The following is a 21,283-nucleotide window of genomic DNA, read 5'->3' on the forward strand; positions in this document are numbered from 1 at the left end:
GTGAAAGATCCTCGTGTGGAGCGAGCTGTTGGCGTGTGTAAAAAGATCGTGAGTGCTTTTTCATATACATGGAAAAGGAAGAGAGAATTGGCTGCTGCCCAGGCTGACCTACACCTGCCTCCTCACAGGCTCATCACCGGAACACCAACAAGGTGGGGGTCACAAGAACAAATGATAGAGCGGGTTCTTGAACAGGAGAAGGCCATATCACAGGTCCTGAAAACAGATAAAAAGACCAGACATCTGGTACCTACTTGGCAGGACATTGATGTTTGGGAATCTGTGAACAAGACCCTCAGCCCTCTAATGGAGTTCACCGATGCACTGTCTGGGAAGGAGTATGTCAGTGTGTCATACCTCAAACCTGTGCTCCATCTACTGAACAATACAGTTCTTCCTCACTCTGATGATGACACAGACCTGACAAAACAAATGAAGACGGCCATCCTCCAGTATCTTAATGATAAATACTCTGACCCTGCTACCAATGTCCTGTTGGACATGGCGTCCTTTGCTGATCCACGCTTTAAAGACTCCTACATAGCTGATGACAGAAAGCACTACATCAAGACCAGAGCAGCAGCAGAAATTCAAGCACTGCTTGAGAAGCAAGCTGAAGCTATACCTGCCACAGAGTCACCCCCACAAACAAGCACTGGTGGAGGTGCTGGTGGAGCTGTGGAGAGAGAGGCAAAGAAGGTGAAACGAAGTCTGGGCAGTTTTTTTCAAAAAAGCATCCACTCAGCCTGGCCCAGCTGCTCTCTCTGATAGAGATGCCATTGAAGTGGAGATAAAAAGCTACCTGCAGTCAGTGGAAGTTGACGGAGAAGCTAACCCACTAGAGTGGTGGAAGCTGCACCAGGCTAATTTCCCAAGGGTGGCAAACCTCGCAAAAAATATCTTTGCATTCCTGCCACCAGTGCCCCTTCAGAGAGGGCATTTAGCACTGGTGGCAACATTGTCACATGCCACTGGTCTGCATTAAAGCCAGAGACTGTGGACAAGCTTGTGTTTCTGGCTAACAACCTATAAAAGAGTTTGGGAACTTGGGAAGCAAGTGAACTGGAGTAAACACTAAAGTTCAGTGTTGCAGCTTGTGATTTTAATTTGAAATATGCTGCTTTTTGTTATTGTTGTTTTTTACTGAAAAGATGCTAAGTGTACTGTAAGTGCTTCTCTCTTAAAAATATATTGTTCAATTAGTCAGTGACACTTTTGCACAACAGACAAAACAAAATAAAAGTCTGTTCTGTGTACTTGAAGTAGTGTTATTTAGAATTGTATTTTTGTGTTCTTTAAGATGTGGAAAATTTGTTTGGTAACTTTTGCACTATTTTGGATTAGAGAAGAAAACCTTATTGTTGGCAACCAAAGTTGGGTCAATCTGCTTCAAATCACCCAATGACCTAAACCCCAAGTCTCTAGATTTACATGAAATTTGGGGTACATGTCGGGTTTGACCCATAAAGTCCACATGTAAAATTTTAGGTCCATGCGACCAACGGTTTTGGAGATAGGGGGCGCCGTTTTTTCGCGATTTTTGCGAAAAAAGGGCGTGGCTGCCAAAATAACAGGGGTCATAACTCCTGAACTAGCAGCCCGATTGAGACAAATGAGGTATCATTGGAAAGCTGAGAGCCAAAGGAATCCAAATATGCCCTTATTTGCAACATTTGGAGCATTTTAGGGGTGATGACCCTTTGACCTATATTTTGACCTTGAAATTGACAAAAAAGGTCACGTGACAAGCGGGCCAGACAAGGTTGATTTTGTACCCTAGTAAGTTACCTACAATATATCCAAAAATTGGAGATGTATTCTTTTTTGTTTTGGAGTAATCAAAAGTTGAAATTCATGCATCCTGAGCACTTCAGTGAATAAGTCAAAATAATTGGCTTCAATATATACACAATATGCATGATATGTATACATGTTAGTTTTCCACCAACATTCAAACTTTGGACTCCCTTGAAAGGAAGTGGTAGCCCCACATTTTCATGAAGAACATGCTCAAGAAGTTAAAACAAAAGAAACCATTCTCATCTTTTTCTTACTTTTACAGTCTAGGAATGAGTGAAGCATCACTATAGAGTTTTAGCTGGCAACGGCGGATGGCACGGTGAATTGTGTTCCCAGATAATGTTCTCTGGAAATATTCCTGAGCCCATTTTGTGATTTCCAATACAGAAGCATGCCTGTATGTGATGTAGTGCCGTCTAAGGGCCCGAAGATCACGGGCACCCAGTATGGTTTTCCGGCCTTGACCCTTACGCACAGAGATTCTTCCAGATTCTCTGAATCTTTTGATGATATTATGCACTGTAGATGATGATATGTTCAAACTCTTTGCAATTTTACACTGTCGAACTCCTTTCTGATATTGCTCCACTATTTGTCGGCGCAGAATTAGGGGGATTGGTGATCCTCTTCCCATCTTTACTTCTGAGAGCCGCTGCCACTCCAAGATGCTCTTTTTATACCCAGTCATGTTAATGACCTATTGCCAATTGACCTAATGAGTTGCAATTTGGTCCTCCAGCTGTTCCTTTTTTGTACCTTTAACTTTTCCAGCCTCTTATTGCCCCTGTCCTAACTTGTGGTGCTTGCTAATGCTTCCTGTAATGCCATCTATGAACCTCATTGCTGACTCTTTCACCTTTCCACTTGGCAAAGATTTCTTCGTAAAATCGGCATGTGCCTTGCATAACTTGCAGGAAACTCTCTCCAGAAGCACTTTGCCGTCAACTTCCCTCGTATCAACATCAAAGTTGTCAGAAAACGTGAACTTTTTGAATGTAGGGAGCGTGCTTGTCTTTGAACTGTCGAATTTGGACATGTTTATTTTAGTTTCATTTTCGTTACCTGAGATTTCATTTCTGCTATGTACAAGTGGTGCCTAGAAAAAATGACCGGCTATTTGCTGGTCGACTGTTCCTGAATTTCCAAACTTTTGTTCGATTTATGCTTCTTGGGGAATGTATCAGTCTTAGGATGAATCACACATACGTAAACCCCGTGAAATTGCGCAAAATCTACCCAAAATCAATGCGCACCTCGAACTGCCGGTCGTTTTTCTTTTTTGAGCACCACCGGTTAGCCCGGCAGAGGAAATGACATCATCACTCATAAAATTACATACGGAATTGAACGAAAATAGTTATGATGGCCCTTTTCACCAAATAGATAGTTATTTATATTAAAATTCTTGCCGATTTTCTGAAAATTGGACATTGAAATCGTCACGGCCGATTATAAGGCCCTGACAATATGGTGTCGCGGCCGATATGGTGGCCGGAGCCGATCGGCCGCGACTTATTGTAAGCACTGACCCATCGAGTTGTGTTCTGATGGTTTCGGTCCTGTGTGTGTGTGTGTGTGTGTGCTCCTGCCACCCCAGGAAACCCAACAGCTGAGTAGTGAGTAACCCATCGAGTTGTGTTTTGATGGTTTCGGTCCTGTGTGTGTGTGTGTGTGTGTGTGTGTGTGTGTGTGTGTGTGTGTGCCTGCCACCCCAGGAAACCCAACAACTAGTGAAGTAGAGTAGTAGTCAGGGCAGTATAGTAGTGAGTAACTTGTCACTGTTGTCGCCCGACATTTTGTGCAACATAAGGAAACAGTATAGTAACTATAACGGTAGAAAAATAAAACAAAAGAGGCTGTGCGCCTGCCACCCCAGGAAACCCAACAGCTGAGTAGTGAGTAACCCATCGAGTTGTGTTTTGATGGCTTCGGTCCTGTGTGTGTGTGTGTGTGTGTGTGTGTGCCTGCCACCCCAGGAAACCCAACAACTAGTGAAGTAGAGTAGTAGTCGGGGCAGTATAGTAGTGAGTAACTTGTCACTGTTGTCGCCCGACATTTTGTGCAACATAAGGAAACAGTATAGTAACTATAACGGTAGAAAAATAAAACAAAAGAGGCTGGCTATGATATAAGAAAATTCTACAACCCAGAAACAGATGGGAGCTCTGCTTTTAGGCAGTGCCTAAATCTATATATTATATTCAAATATAGCTGAGGTTTATTTATATTTCAGTTTAAGACGGCTTTGAGATTTTGCATCACTGGTTTAATCAAATTCCTCCTCTTTGTTTTCTCTCCATAGTCAGTCTTCTTAGCGCTTCACTGCTGGCTGGTAAGTGCATTTTCTTTCTTTTTTTTTTTTGCATTTGAATAAATTCTTCAAAATTATTCAGGATTAGGTCTCTAACAGTAAAGTCGTTGGGTCCAGCAACATTTAAATGCTTTTTTTTTTCCACTCCTTAAGCAAGTGCATGCAAAGCCACACCTCCAGAACCTCCATAGTTCAACTACAGTTAGCATTAACAATCCCAGTCATGACATCCTTATTAAGTACGCTTGGCCATGCAACTGCTTAAAAACCACGTTACAACACTATAAATACAATAAATTCATCTTATACTGATTTATCAGAATGCCACTGCTGTGTTGTTTTTCTTTGTAATGATCTCTAATGTGTTTTTATGCTTATGTGTGAACATTATTAGCTGCATGTGAGTTAGGTAGCATTACATACATGTCATTGAAGGTAGTTCATATGAAGCATTGTCTCACCTGGCTCTCTAAGGTATAAAAACATATTTACTTGATTCTATGTGTAAAGCAAGTCATTTGAACACTTCAGAGCTTCATATACCGTAGATTGTGTTTACGGATGTATCTGTAAATGTTGTTCGTTCTACTTCCAGCTTCATCTCCTTCACCGGGAGGGAGTAAAGTACTCCATCTTGGAAAGGCACTGCCATTGTTTATTCTAGCTTGACTGCATTTCTTATCATTATGTTTTTGGCTCACAGGAGAATTATCTCGCTGTGCTGGGCACTTACCGGATTCAGCCATGTTGTTTTTATTGTCAGGCAGATAATGGGATTTTGGGAAGTATTAAATGACGGATAGGAGCTCCATGTAAACACAAACAGACATTCTGGACCATAACACATGGATTTTCTCAGCCATATAATACACTTGTGCTTAGGCTAAGGCTTAAACGGCTACTTCAACATGACTAGCTTTAATTTTTTAAAGTATTATTATTTATCCTGTTAATTGACACCAATGACCAAGGCTTAAATTAAGAAATTAAAATAGGATGAATCCAGGAAAAGGAATTTGTATAGAGAAATTATTCAACAGTACACTGGAATGATTAACATTTATTATAGGGCAGGTGAGGAGACTTGGGATGAGTTTTCAGCTTTTGTAGATTGTGCGAAATTCTTTGCAGGTTGCATCACATTCATATTGCATTAGACAGGATTTACTCTACCCTCTTACCACAAGATAGTTTCTCAGAGTGTCACATATATTGGCCTTCAGGCTTCATTTTTTTCTCTCATTATTTTTGAGACATTGAGGGGAGACATGGGACAAAAATAAAATACCTAGCTTGATTCTACATGTTTAATTTTTATTTATTATCTTGTAAACTTGTCCCGTATGAACTGTATGAACACACAATGCTGGTACAGCAATAGAAAATGTCAGTTTACCCGAAACCTGACTCCACAAAACAGTTCCATCCTCAAGAAGATTCATCCTCATGCAGGGACACACCCACATTTTTAACAAACATTTTAAAACTATTTTATATTTGTAAACCGTAAGAAAAAACCCAGAACATGATGAACTGTCCCAACTCTCCCCATCTGGACATTTTGGAAAAAAAAAATCCTTAAATGTTTTTTCTTCAGAATTTAATTTGAATAAATAATTCAATATGGTAACTTGAGCCTACAGACTTTAATTCCTAACAAATCGCCAATTCCCCAGCGTACATTACACCATAAAATGGAGGTGGAGGCGAAGGAGAAAATACAAGTTTTGGTTGAATAAAATATTGAACTACACAAACCTTACTGGAGTGTTCAGCTTCATGGCTCCAAAGGAAGGAGGTTACTGTAAGGGGCAGCATCTAACTTCTTCCCTACTGATTCAAGTTTTTTATTTGGATGGAAAAGCATTTCAGAATAATTTCAAATGTTTTTCAAATACTTAAAATGAAAGGGAACCAATAGTTTTGGCCATGTCTCCTCATTCAAGGAAAAAAAAATTCTTAACCCATGAAAAGAGTGAAAATCTGGACACACTTTGTCTCAACTCTTCTTACCAGATGGAGACACCTCCTGGTTTAGAGAATACAAATAGAATAGTCAGAATGAAAGTGTGTATAAATGGTCTTCCCTTCAGGAAACAGATGAGTTCCTGTACTCAAAGCACATCACACTGTAGTAAGACATTTTCAGATCTTCTTTTATGATAAAACTATTTTTAACTTTGACACACTGTGCAAGCACATGGTATAATAAAAAGCAAGACACAAATGTTGTGCAATACAGTAATACAAAAATATCAAATAGATTGACTGACTGTTCTTCACCACTATCATCGTCATCATCTTCGTTTGTAATCCTCCAGGCCTGGAGTACAAGTGGTATAAACCTGTAGAATGCAGCAGATCCCAAAACTGTGACCAGTTATGGCTCGAAAATCTTTACACAGTGAAGAAGAGAATGAAATATAATCTGAATTCAGTGATGCGTATACAGTACCAGTCAAAAGTTTGATCACACCTACTCATTCATAAGAGTTTTTTTTTGGTCAGTAATGGTGTGGTTAGACAGATGTAAGTGGAAGAAGAGTTTATTTATAGGCATGCAAACAATACAAAGCCATAAGAAAAGGGCAGGGTTGTGAAGCAAGCAAGGGTCCTTTGAGGTGCAAACAGAGTAATGGAGGCAATCATAAATCAGATTCGAGGTAAAGGGAAAATAGAGCTGATAGCCAGAGAAGTAAAAACAATACAAGGCTTGGTAACCAAGAGATGCCGGTTACAACACATATACTTCACAAAGTCTGTGTGCTTAGAGAGTCCTTATAAGTGCACGCTGTGATTGTGCTCTGATCAGGAACAGGTGCATAGTAATTAGTCCTTGAGGCGCACTCTGCAAGTTCAGACCACAAATGCACGTGGATGTGACAGAACCTCCCCCCAAGGAGCTTCCTCCCAGAGTTAAAATCGTCCTTGGTTGGCCCTGGGAATGAGGACCTGGTGCTGGACGAGGTTCCCTCAGAGCTCCACTCTAGCTCGGGATGGACGAGGCACCGGAAACTGGGCTTAGGTGAAGGCTTGGGTTCTGATCGGGCTTTGAATGGGAGCATGGACACAGGTAGAGGCTTTGCTTCAGGCTTGAATTTGGAAATGGACAAGAGGATGGCTAGGGGCTCAGGCATAGACATGAGCGTGGACTCTGACATAGATATGGGCTTGAGTGTGGCATTAAACATGGGCTCAGGCATAGACTCAGACATGGACTCAGGCCTAGACATGGGCTTGAGCATGGGCATGGACTCAGGCATGGATGTGGGTTTGTACTCTGACTTAGACTCTGACCTTGGCATTGGCTTGGGCATAAACATGGACATGGATTTCATTCAAGTTGATCCATCTCTGCTGAATTTCCCTTTCAAAAAGCCATGAAGTAATGCTGGAATATTTAAAGAGCTGTCTGTTTATATACAGTTTATCTACAACTAGTGACAGACCCTGACTGTCTGAACTCTTTAAATGGGGTTACAATACTTTGGGGAACAGCTTACTGATATTTTTTTTACAACTTTATATTTTTTATGCATATTAAAGCTAGGCGGCCTTTCGATTTCATAAAATCAGTGAAATTTAGTTCTCTCTGAAATGTGGTCATTGTGAGATGTTTATTTATGGAATATCTAAAAAAAATATCAGGCCATTCTGTGGCTGGGAAGTTATTTAATTTGAGGGGATTAAAGCAAATAATGTGCATGAAATCGCTCGCTTCACGCAGTCAAGCAGACAGAGGAAGTCCGTGTGCACATGCGCAGGTTTACCTTCTTCTTCTTTTGGGTTTTACAGCAGCTGGCATCCACAGTGTTGCATTACTGCCATCTACAGGTTTCCCTTTGAGCGTGCACTGACAGTTCCATCATTCTGTCGCTAAACGAACAGCTGATCACACCGAGGTGCTCGCTGAGCGCCCATATTTATTAGTTTGGTCCTGCGTTTCCTTTCCTTCATATATAACATCTTTTCTTCTCACTTTCCGTTACTGTAGTTGCTCTTTCACGTTTCATTCGCACACTCACGTCCTCCATTTTTCTCTCCTGTTTCAAATTTGTATCCCACAATGCCTTGCATGAACGGGGAAAGCCCACCACGTGATGCATGATGTAGTATCTTGAATTGGGTCATGGTGAAGCAGGAAAAATAGTGGATAATTTAGGGCCACGTGGAGATAAATTCATTAATTGTTCTGTTTAAAAAAAAACTAATAAAATTGGAAGTCTGTGATTCAAATTCAGGAACTTTCAGTCCACTAAACAAAAATAATTGGGTGTCGGGAAAATTATTTTTATGACCCACACTTAAAATCTTAAAGGCAGTCTACCTTTAAGTCTTGCATAGACTAATCTTATTGATTTAATTTATTCACTCATCTCCTCTATGGGGATGTCGACTCATCCAGCTGTAGAAAAAAAGAGTGAGCAGAAGCTAAAATAATTTTTAAAAAGGTTATAAAAAGCTGGAATATTCAATGTAATATTTCAGACTAGATGAAATCAACTTTACAGGCAGCTAAATATTTTTGTAAAAATCTGCTGGAAATTTTTATTTTACTTTGCATTTTGCTTTAATGGTAGGTTTATACTGTATTCACTGATTTACCTGTTTTCTGATTTGTTTTTGTTCTTTGAAAATGTTTTTAATTCTTTTCATTTCATTCCATTCTTCCTCCTCTTAGTTTTTGTCTCTCATGTTTTGTCCTGTTTTGTTTTGTTTTTATTTGTGCTGTTATTTAGTTCTCTTTTGTATTTTATTTTGAATGCAATTTTTATTAATTTTCTAATCTGTATATTTTTCTTTCTTTCTCTCCCTTTACTTTCCTTTTCCCTCTTTCAAGTAGCTTTAATTGTCCATAAAAATGAATTTTTTTATAATATATTGCTAAGAAAATCCTGATCCAAATCTGGAGGTGGTGGGTTAAAAATAGTAAGAAATTGGATTTAAAATGTGTTAACATGCAGTATAACATTTAATTACTTAATTCAAATAATAGTCATTATTATCAACGGCAACTTTGTTGGATGAGATTACGTTTTCGCCTCTGTTTTGTTTGTCATTTCCCAATGTAACTCAAAGTAGTGAACAGATTTTGATGAAATTTTGAAGAAAGGTGAGCCATGGGCCAAGGAACAATTGATCAGATTTTGATGCAAATCCAAATATGTGGCTTGGTGGAGGTATGAACTCTACCGAGTGCCTTTCTAGTTCATTCTGTAAAAGACCTGACTTTTTTTTTTTAGAAACGATTAGGAAAGACAGAAATGTTAGCTTAACACATAGTAGTTCAAGTGCTGTAATATAGTAATGAGATTCATCATGATTAATTAACACTAACGTGTTTTGTTGTTTGTCTTAGATGGCGCTAACACACGACTCGCTGGTGGCAGTCACTCCTGCTCTGGTAGAGTGGAAGTATATTATAATAGCCAGTGGGGAACAGTGTGTGATGACGACTGGGACATGAATGATGCACGGGTGGTGTGTCGACAGTTTGGATGTGGTGATGCCGTCACTGCTCATCAAAGTGCACACTTTGGTCAGGGAAGTGGCCCAATATGGCTGGATAATGTTCAGTGTTCTGGAAGTGAAAGCAGCATCACACAGTGCCCTCATAATGGATTCGGATCACACAACTGTGGCCATGGTGAAGATGCTGGTGTTACTTGCTCAGGTACAGAAAAACTCATCACCTTGTCATGAATGTGTTATGAATTATATTTCTTTTTGCACTGATTAACTTTTATCACTTAGTAAAACAAACAAACAAACAAACAAACAAAAACCCTTAGAAGTCTAGTGCAATTATTCTGTTGACACCTTAGAGAGTTTAATAAATGTCAATCAACTTAAGTGGATACAGAGTTTCAGAACTGGGGAACAAGAGCTACAAATTCCACCATGTTGAAGTCGCTGGCTATCATTTTGGCATCTGGATAGATTACGTGAGCTAATATATTTTATATGTTATGCCAAAAAAAAACCCCACTGGTTTGTTTTGCTTGCCAACCTCTGTAGATAGGCAACAGGATAAAGTGACTGACTGGGCAGTTGAAAATGTGAAGGGTGAATCTTTTTACATAGTAAAACAGTACGTTGTCATCCTTCGATACCTATTTCTGCTTTTTTTTTCATCCTGTGGGCAGCAATATAGCAGCATTTTGACAAGATGCGAACAATTCCCTTTCAATTCATTTATGCACCATGCCTATAATCTGAAATAAGAATATTTGGGGCAGTTTGCCAGGTCAACACTTACAATTGTTCTGGTTGTAGGTTTAATAAAATTAATTGATTTAACCATGCAGTAGCCTCTGAAAGGCTCAGTAACAATAACACAAGACAACTGTTTCAAAATAAAATACACTGTACATTTATTTCACAGCAGTGGTGAAGCCGATATTAAAGCTGTATTGCCTTTAAGATTTTTCAAGTGTAGGTCATAAAAAGAATTTTCCCAACACCCAATTATTTTTGTTTAGTGACCGAAAGCTACTGAATTCGAATCACAGACTTCTAATTTTGTTAGGTTTTTTTTTAAACAGAACAATTAATGAATTTATCTCCACATGGTCATAAATTCTCCGCTATGCTTTCCTGCTTCACCATGACCCAATTCAAGATACTACGACATGCATCACATTTTGGGCTTTCCCCGTTCACGCATGGCATTGTGGGATACAAATTTGAAACAGGAGAGAAAAATGGAGGATGTGAGCGTGTGAATGAAACATGAAAGACCGACTACAGTAACAGAAAGAAAGCAAGAAGAAAAGATGTTTTGTTATTGTAGCAGTTCATATGGAGGGGTGGTGGAGCACAGAAGGACGGCAGGCCAGAACTGAGTTCACGAACGCTTTTATTTTTACTTTTCAGTAAACTTTCACTCTCTCAGACACACACGCATGCACACACTCCAGTCATCTGGTTGGGGAGAGAGCTCCCTCTGCTCTTGCTCTCTCTCTCCTTAAATAGGGCGCGGTCACTGGGGAAGACACACAAACATTAATTAACCTCAGGTGCAGTGATTCTGCCACTTACCTTCCCTGACTCCGCCCTCCGGTCACAGACCGACGCTTGACCACGCCCCCGCTGCCACATACCCCCATCGCCCGACTCAGGCCGGGCGGCCGTCCGGCCTGCAGCTGACCCCCCTCCCCCCGACGGGAGAGGAAGTCTGCCACGACCATCTGCGCCCCCGGCCTGTGGATCACCTTGAAGTTGAAGGGTTGGAGTGCCAGATACCAACTGGTGATCCGCACGTTGGCATCTTTCATGTGGTGGAGCCACTGGAGGGGCGCGTGATCCGAACAGAGGGTGAAAAGGCGTCCCAGCAGGTAGTAACGGAGGGCAAGGACTGCCCACTTGATCGCTAGGCACTCCTTTTCGATGGTGCTGTAGCGCCCCTCATGCACCGACAGCTTCTTACTGATATTGAGGTATTTCACTCACGTGACCAAGTCATGTGATGCTGCCATTTTGGACGGCATGGCTCGAATCAGTTTGAATGCGAGGAAGGCGACAAACGAAAAACATAAAAGAAAAAGGAGCGAGATGCAGAAAACACCTTCACTATCCAGCGACGTAGGGCATTTACAGGGCGAGCAGAGGGAGAGGTATTTGCAGAAATTGAGGTTAGCAGGCTTAGAGGACGACGTTTACCTGCTTCCACCAGGATTGTTCACTGACGTACGGAAGTACACGAAGCCCTCGTCTTTACCTGACTTCGGCCCACATGATCTGTATACCTATGTCGTTAAAAACCCATCGCCATACACAGGTATTGATCTGAAAGCGTATAAGAGTTTGGATGCCTACAAATATTTTGTGTCAGGCTGGGTAACATGCCTACATCAGCGGGTCGTCCCTGGAGCCGGTGGTCGCCAACAGCTAAGGTTTGTTCACATTTTTATTTACTTTCGATCCTCAGGATAAACAAAATGTTAAGTGTCATTGAAATAACTTCTTAGTCTGTTGAGACATGGCCCGTTATAAATTTGCTGTTACCAGGCAATGACCATGAACTGTATTATTAGGGTCGGTGTAGTTGTAGCAGTGTATTAGCAACTAGCTGTTAGCACTAGCTAATGTCAACAACATCATAGCTGGTATGTTACTGTAGCAATGTTTACGTTCAGTCATTTGGATGACTGTTAAAACCTTTCAGTCTCAAGTTTTTCCTTTACTGGATTTACTAGTTTACTGAGCTAGCGCGCTCGGGCAAGCGGGGAGCCATCGCGCGCTCGGGCAAGCCGGGAGCCATCGCGCGCTCGCCGGCCAAGCCGGGAGCCATCGCGCGCTCGCCGGCCATGCCGGGAGCCATCGCGCGCTCGCCGGCCATGCCGGGAGCCATCGCGCGCTCGCCGGCCATGCCGGGAGCCATCGCGCGCTCGCCGGCCATGCCGGGAGCCATCGCGCGCTCGCCGGCCATGCCGGGAGCCATCGCGCGCTCGCCGGCCAAGCCGGGAGCCATCGCGCGCTCGCCGGCCAAGCCGGGAGCCATCGCGCGCTCGCCGGCCAAGCCGGGAGCCATCGCGCGCTCGCCGGCCAAGCCGGGAGCCATCGCGCGCTAGCTCAGTAAACTAGTAAATCCAGTAAAGGAAAAACTTGAGACTGAAAGGTTTTAACAGTCATCCAAATGACTGAACGTAAATATTGCTACAGTAACATACTAGCTACTGTTGTTGACATTAGCTAGCTTGCCGTCCAAAATGGTGGACACCGGGGTGTCACGTCATCCTGTGACGTCAGGTGAAATACCTCAATACAACACTGGGCGGTCCTCCCCCTCCACCTCCTGGGACAAAACAGCCCCCAGCCCTCTGTCCGACGCATCCGTCTGTAACATAAAGGGGAGAGAAAAGTCAGGGGAGTGTAAAAGTGGCCCCCCACACAGTGCAGCCTTTACCTCAGAAAAAGCCCGCTGGCATGGCTCCGTCCACTGGACCGGATCTGGTGCCCCCTTTTTAGTCAGATCAGTTAGCGGGCTGGTGACGTCTGAATAATTACTGTAGGTATAAACCTACGATAATAGCCAGCCAGCCCCAGGAACTGTCTCACCCCCTTTTTGGTCTTGGGCCTCGGGCAGGCCGCAATTGCTGCTGTCTTGTTAATTTGGGGACGCACCTGCCCATTGCCCAAGTGGAAGCCCAGATACCGTACTTCCACCTGCCCAATCGCACACTTCTTCGGGTTGGCTGTGAGACCCGCTCGCCTCAGCGACCTAAGGACGGCCCTCAGATGTTGGAGGTGCCTCGGCCAGTCATTACTATAGATAATGATGTCGTCGAGGTAGGCGGCCGCATAGGTGGCATGGGGGCGGAGGACCCTATCTATCAGCCGCTGAAACGTAGCGGGCGCCCCAAGCAGCCCAAAAGGAAGTGTGACTGTGGCAGCGGGGGCGTGGTCAAGCGCCGGTCTGTGACAGGAGGGCGGAGTCAGGGAAGGTAAGTGGCAGAATCACGACACCTGAGAACAATTAACCTGTGTTTGTGTGTGTCTTCCCAGTGACCGCGCCCTATTTAAGGAGGGAGAGTGAGAGCAGAGGAGATCAGCTCCGGACTAGACGCTGGCTGTGTGTGTGTGTCTGTCTAGCCAAAATACCATTGTTCACTGAAAAGTGTGGCAATAAAGCCTTTCCCAAACCTGATCTCTGTCCTGCCGTCCTAAGTGCTCCACCCACACGTAGGGAGTGTTACAGTGGTGCCGAAACCCGGGAGTGGAGCACCAAACCAGCAGCCCCATGGAATCCTCCCCGTTCGCCGATCTGGTCCACGCCCTCGCCACGGCTCAGCAAAGCCAGCACCAGGCACTCGTCACGCTCCGAAAGGAGCAGGAGCAGCGCTTCGAAGCCCTGGTGCTGGCCCAGCAGGAAGATCGCGAGGCGTTCCGGCATCTCCTTGCGTCGGCGGGGTCCACCAGCGCTCCGGCCGCGGGCCCGTCTCCCCTCATTGTCACCAAGATGGGCCCGCAGGACGACCCCGAGGCATTCATCACGTTGTTCGAACAGGTCGCCGAAGCCTCGGAGTGGCCGATCGAGCAGCGTGCGGCGCGCCTCCTCCCCCTGCTCATGGGAGAGGCACAGCTGGCCGCGCTACAGCTCCCCGCCGACCGCCGGCTGGCCTACGCGGACCTCCGCCGGGCCGTCCTCCAGCGCGTGGGGCGCACACCGGAGCAACAGCGCCAGCGCTTCCGCGCGCTGCGACTGGAGGAAGTCGGCCGGCCGTTCACGTTCGGCCAGCAGCTCCGGGACGCCTGCTGGTGGTGGCTGAGGGCCAACAATCGCGACGCCGAGGGAATCGTCGACCAGGTGGTACTGGAACAGTTCGTCGCCCGCTTACCAGCCGGAACCACGGAGTGGGTCCAGTGCCACCGCCCGGCGTCGCTGGATCAGGCAGTCGAGCTGGCGGAGGATCATCTGGCGGCTGTCCCGGCGGCAGGACAGCAGATGGCATCGTCTCTTCTCTCCTCTTCTCTCTCTCTCTCTCCCTCTCCTCCTGTGTCCTGTCCTCGCCCCATTCCCCCACCGCGGAGGCGGGGGCCGGCTCCACCCCAGCCGGCCCGCCACACCCGCGGTGCCCTCCCGTTTCTCCCTTCTGTGTCTGTCTCTCCCCCACCTCAGGTGAGTGAGCCCCAGATCACCAGTGCAGAGGGAAAGCCCGGGCCGGTTTGCTGCCGCTGCGGGGAGCCGGGCCACCTTCATCAGCAGTGCACAGCAATGGAAGTGGGCGTGGTGGTTCGGATCCCCGACGCGCCAGAGGCCGCCCTCGATCGGGCCGGAGCATATCGCATACCGGTGAGTATCCAAGGGGCTACATATCAGGCGTTGGTGGATTCTGGTTGTAATCAGACCTCAATTCGCCAAAGCCTGGTTCAAAACGAGGCATTGGGGGGAGCACAAGGGGTGAAGGTGTTGTGTGTGCACGGGGATGTTCACAGCTACCCTTTGGTGTCGGTCCACATTATTTTCAGAGGGGAAAAATTTATAGTGAAGGCGGCGGTTAATCCTCGCCTTACCCACTCGTTAATTTTGGGGACTGATTGGCCGGGATTTTGGGGTTTAATGACACGCCTAGTCGAGAGTGGGTCCTGCCATTTGACAGGGGGAGGTCCCGGTGTCGCTTTGGCGGGAGCAGCTGTCACAGAGCCGTCTACGTCATCTCCGCGTCAGAGTGAGGAGCCGCCGGCTCCTCCTCTCTCTATTGGGGAATCCATCATGGATTTCCCATTAGAGCAGTCGCGAGACGAGACTCTGCGGCATGCGTTTGACCAAGTGAGAGTAATCGATGGTCAAATGCTCCAGCCGAACGCCACCCCGTCCTTCCCCTACTTCGCGATTATGAAGGATAGATTATACCGAGTGACGCAGGACACTCAAACTAAAGAGCGAGTCACGCAGCTTTTAATTCCAAAAAGCCGCCGGGAATTGGTATTCCAGGCGGCTCACTTTAATCCCATGGCTGGACACTTGGGGCAGGATAAGACACTAGCCCGAATAATGGCCCGATTCTATTGGCCGGGGATTCGCGGCGATGTCCGTAGGTGGTGTACGGCATGCTGCGAATGCCAGTAAGTAAATCCAGCGGCCATTCCAAAAGCGCCTTTGCGCCCTCTACCGTTAATCGAGACCCCGTTTGAGAGAATCGGGATGGATCTCGTCGGGCCATTAGATCGGTCAGCACGAGGGTACCGCTTTATATTAGTTCTGGTGGACTATGCAACGCGATACCCGGAAGCCGTGCCTCTGCGCAATATCTCAGCACGCAGTATTGCAGAGGCCCTCTTCCACGTCATCTCCCGAGTTGGAATCCCGAAAGAGATTCTGACTGATCAAGGCACTACGTTTATGTCACGAACACTGCGCGAACTGTATGGGTTATTGGGGATTAAGCCGATCCACACCAGCGTGTATCACCCACAAACGGACGGTTTGGTAGAACGATTCAACCGCACCCTCAAAAATATTATTAAAAAATTCGTAAGTGAGGACGCACGTAATTGGGATAAGTGGCTCGAACCCTTGCTGTTCTCAGTGCGAGAGGTCCCCCAAGCCTCCACGGGGTTCTCCCCGTTCGAATTATTATATGGGCGTAAGCCGCGCGGCATCCTGGACGTGCTGCGGGAAAATTGGGAGGAGGGACCTTCACAAAGTAAGAATGAAATTCAGTACGTTATGGACCTGCGCGCAAAACTCCACACGCTCACCCACCTAACTCAGGAGAATTTGCCGCAGGCCCAGGAACGGCAAGGCCGCCTGTACAACAAGGGTACGCGCCTTAGAGAGTTCACTCCGGGAGATAAGGTACTCGTACTGTTGCCCACGTCGAGCTCCAAATTGATCGCCAAGTGGCAAGGACCCTTTGAGGTCACACGGCGAGTCGGGGATGTCGACTATGAGGTGAGGCGAACGGACAGGGGTGGGGCGCTACAGATTTACCACCTCAATCTGCTTAAACTCTGGAACGAGGAGGTCCCCGTGGCGTTGGTGTCGGTAGTTCCGGAGAAGGCGGAGCTGGGGCCGTAGGTTCAAAAAGGAACATTGGCATCACGTACCTCTCCGGTCCCCTGTGGAGACCACCTCTCCCCGACCCAACTCACGGAGGTCGCCCAGTTGCAGATCGAGTTTTCGGATGTGTTCTCGCCCCTGCCCGGTCGCACTAATCTCATAGAGCACCACATAGAGACACCCCCGGGGGTGGTAGTGCGTAGCCGCCCTTACAGGCTACCCGAACACAAAAAAAAGGTGGTTCGGGAAGAACTTCAGACCATGCTCGAAATGGGCATCGTCGAGGAGTCCCACAGTGACTGGAGCAGCCCGGTGGTCTTGGTCCCCAAGGCTGACGGGTCGGTCCGGTTCTGTGTGTACTATAGAAAAGTCAACGCGGTGTCTAAATTCGACGCATACCCAATGCCTCGTATTGATGAGCTGCTCGATCGACTCGGCACTGCTCGATTTTATTCGACACTGGATTTGACGAAGGGATATTGGCAGATCCCCTTGACTCCACTATCCCGAGAAAAAACGGCCTTTTCCACACCGTTTGGTTTACACCAATTCGTCACCCTTCCATTTGGGCTGTTTGGGGCGCCCGCGACGTTTCAGCGGCTGATGGACAGAGTCCTCCGCCCTCACGCCATGTATACGGCAGCATATCTAGATGACATCATCATCTATAGCAATGACTGGCAGCGGCACCTCGAACATCTGAGGGCCGTCCTTAGGTCGCTGAGGCGAGCGGGGCTCACAGCCAACCCAAAGAAGTGTGCGATTGGGCGGGTGGAAGTACGGTACCTGGGCTTCCACTTGGGCAACGGGCTGGTGCGTCCCCAAATTAATAAGACGGCAGCAATTGCGGCCTGCCCGAGGCCCAAGACCAAAAAGGGGGTGAGACAGTTCCTGGGGCTGGCTGGCTATTATCGTAGGTTTATACCTAATTATTCGGATGTCACCAGCCCGCTGACTGATCTCACTAAAAAGGGGGCACCAGATCCGGTCCAGTGGACAGAACAGTGCCAGCAGGCTTTCTCAGAGGTAAAGGCTGCACTGTGTGGGGGGCCACTTCTACACTCCCCTGACTTTTCTCTCCCCTTTATGTTGCAGACCGATGCGTCGGACAGGGGGCTGGGGGCGGTTTTGTCCCAGGAGGTGTAGGGGGAGGACCGCCCTGTCCTGTATATCAGCAGGAAGCTGTCGGTGCGTGAGGGGCGCTACAGCACCATCGAGAAAGAGTGTCTGGCCATCAAGTGGGCGGTTCTCGCCCTCCGGTACTACCTACTGGGGCGCCCTTTCACCCTCTGTTCGGACCACGCGCCCCTCCAGTGGCTCCACCGCATGAAAGATGCCAACGCGCGGATCACCCATTGGTATCTGGCGCTCCAACCCTTTAATTTCAAGGTGGTCCACAGGCCGGGGGCGCAGATGGTCGTGGCGGACTTCCTCTCCCGTCAAGGGGGGGGGAGTCGGCTGCAGGCCGGACGGCCGCCCGGCCTGAGTCGGGCGGTGGGGGTATGTGGCAGCGGGGGCGTGGTCAAGCGCCGGTCTGTGACAGGAGGGCGGAGTCAGGGAAGGTAAGTGGCAGAATCACGACACCTGAGAACAATTAACCTGTGTTTGTGTGTGTCTTCCCAGTGACCGCGCCCTATTTAAGGAGGGAGAGTGAGAGCAGAGGAGATCAGCTCCGGACTAGACGCTGGCTGTGTGTGTGTGTCTGTCTAGCCAAAATACCATTGTTCACTGAAAAGTGTGGCAATAAAGCCTTTCCCAAACCTGATCTCTGTCCTGCCGTCCTCAGTGCTCCACCCACACGTAGGGAGTCTTACAGTGACAAACTGGTGTAAGCCGAACGGTGTGGAAAAGGCCGTTTTTTCTCGGGATAATGGAGTCAAGGGGATCTGCCAATAACCCTTTGTTAAATCCAGTGTCGAGTAAAAGCGAGCCATGCCTAGTTGATCGAGCAACTCATCAATACGAGGCATTGGGTACGCGTCGGATTTAGACACCGCGTTGACTTTTCTATAGTCTACACAGAACTGGACCGACCCGTCGGCCTTGGGTACCAAGACCACCAAGACTGGGCTGCTCCAGTCACTGTGGGATTCCTCAACAATGCCCATTTCGAGCATGGCCTCGAGTTCTTCCCGAACCACTTTTTTCTTGTGTTCAGGTAGCCTGTAAGGGCGGCTACGCACTACCACCCCTGGGGGCGTCTCAATGTGCTGCTCTGTGAGGTTGGTGCGGCCGAGTAGGGGCGAGAACACGTCCGAAAACTTGGTCTGCAACTGGGCAACCTCCGCGACTTGGGTCGGGGAGAGGTGGTCTCCACAGGGGACCGGAGAGGTACGTGATGCCAATGTTCCCTTTTGAACCTCCGGCCCCAGCTCCGCCTTCTCCGGAACCACCAATGCCACAGGGACCTCCTCGTTCCAGAGTTTGAGCAGATTGAGGTGGTAAATCTGTAGCACCCCACCCCTGTCCGCTCGCCTCGCCTCATAGTCAATGTCCCCGACTCGCCATGTGACCTCAAAGGGTCCTTGCCACTTGCCGACTAATTTGGAGCTCGATGTGGGCAACAGTACAAGTACTTTATCTCCCGGTGCGAACTCCCTGAGGCGTGTACCCTTGTCGTACAGGCGGGCTTGTCGTTCTTGGGCCTGCCGCAAATTCTTCTGGGTTAGGTGGGTGAGTGTGTGGAGTTTTGTACGCAGGCCAATAACGTATTGGATTTCATTTTTACTTGGTGAAGGTCCCTCCTCCCAATTTTCCTGCAGCACATCTAGAATGCCGCACGGCTTACGCCCATATAATAATTCAAACGGGGAGAACCCCGTGGAGGCTTGGGGGACCTCTCGCACTGGAAATAACAATGGTTCGAGCCATTTATCCCAATTATGTGCGTCCTCACTTACGAATTGTTTAATTATATTCTTGAGGGTGCGATTAAACCGTTCAACTAAACCGTCGGTTTGTGGGTGATACACACTGGTGCGGATCGGCTTAATACCCAACAACCCATACAGTTCATTTAGTGTACGTGACATAAACAAGGTGCCTTGGTCAGTCAGAATCTCTTTCAGGATTCCAACTCGGGAGATAATGCAGAAGAGTGCTTCCGCAATACTGCGTGCTGAGATATCGCGAAGAGGCACTGCTTCCGGGTATCGCGTTGCATAGTCCACCAGAACTAAAATAAAGCGGTACCCTCGTGTTGACCGGTCTAATGGCCCGACGAGATCCATCCCAATTCTCTCGAACAGGGTCTCGATTAATGGGAGAGGGCTCAAAGGCGCTTTTGGAATGGCCGCTGGATTTACTAACTGGCATTCGCGGCACGCCGTACACCACCTACGGACATCGCAGCGAATCCCTGGCCAATAGAACCGGGCCATTATTCTGGCTAGTGTCTTATCCTGCCCTAAGTGTCCAGCCATGGGGTTAAAGTGAGCCGCCTGAAATACCAATTCCCGGCAGCTCTTCGGAATCAAAAGCTGCGTGACTTGCTCTTTAGTCTGAGTGCCCTGCATCACTCGGTATAATCTATCCTTCATAACTGCGAAGTAGAGGAAGGACGGGGTGGCATTTGGCTGGAGCGTTTGACCATCGATTACTCTCACTTGGTCAAATGTATGCCGCAGAGTCTCGTCTCGTGACTGCTCTAATGGAAAATCCGCGAGGGATTCCCCAATAGAGAGAGGAGGAGCCGGCGGCTCCTCACTCTGATGCGGAGATGACATAGACGGCTCTGTGACAGCTGCTCCCGCCAGCGCGACCCCAGGACCTCCCCTTATTAAACTACGGCAGGACCCACTCTTCACTAGGTGACTCATTAATTCCCCAAATCCTGGCCAATCCATCCCCCAAATTATCGAGTGGGTAAGGCAAGGATTAACCGCCGACTTCACTATAAATTTTTCCCCTCAAAAAAAATGTGGACTGACACTAAAGGGTAGTTGTGAACATCCCCGTGCACACACAACACCTTCACCAATTGTACTCCCCCCAATGCCTCGTCTTGCACCAGGTTTTGGTGGATTGAGGTCTGATTACTACCAGAATCCACCAATGCCTGATATGTATCCCCTTGGACACTCACCGGTATGCGATACACTCTGGCCCGATCGAGGGCGGCTCCTGGCATGCCCATCTCCATCACTGAGCACTGCTGTTGGAGGTGGCCCGGCTCCCCGCAGCGCCAGCAAACCGGCCCGGGCTTCCTCTCCGCACTGGTGCTCTGATGCTCACTCACCTGAGGGGGGGGGGGCGGCCCCTGCCTCCGTGGTGGGGGAACGGGGCGAGGATGAGACACAGGAGGAGAGGGAGAGAGAGGGAGACAGGAGAGGAGAGAAGAGGTTGTCTGCTGTCCTGCTGTCGGGACAGCCACCAAATGGTCCTCCGCCAGCTCGATTGCCTGATCCAGTGACACCGGACGGTGGCACTAGACCCACTTTGCAGTTCCGGCTGGCAGGCACGCGATGAACTGCTCCAGTACCACCTGGTCGATGATCCCCTCGGCGTCGCGGTTGTTGGCCCTCAACCACCGCCCGCAGGTGTCCCGGAGTTGCTGGCCAAACGCGAATGGTCGGCCGACTTCCTCCAAGTGCAAAGGGCAGAAGCGCTGCCATTGTTTCTTGGGAGTGCACCCCACACGCTGGAGGATGGCCTGGCAAAGGTCCGCG

General features: G+C 47.8%; 1 protein-coding gene across 1 annotated transcript in view; it reads left to right on the top strand.

The window, feature by feature from the left end:
- LOC132869092 (deleted in malignant brain tumors 1 protein-like) overlaps positions 1-21,283 on the top strand; it is an 88,652-nt gene that overhangs the window by 53,442 nt on the left and 13,927 nt on the right. The window contains exons 7-8 of the mRNA XM_060902444.1: positions 4,103-4,132; positions 9,471-9,785. Coding sequence (XP_060758427.1) covers positions 4,103-4,132; positions 9,471-9,785 — 345 coding nt within the window. The remainder of the gene's footprint in view (positions 1-4,102; positions 4,133-9,470; positions 9,786-21,283) is intronic.

The sequence above is a fragment of the Neoarius graeffei genome, chromosome 20, assembly GCF_027579695.1.
Source record: "Neoarius graeffei isolate fNeoGra1 chromosome 20, fNeoGra1.pri, whole genome shotgun sequence".
Lineage (NCBI taxonomy): Eukaryota > Metazoa > Chordata > Actinopteri > Siluriformes > Ariidae > Neoarius > Neoarius graeffei.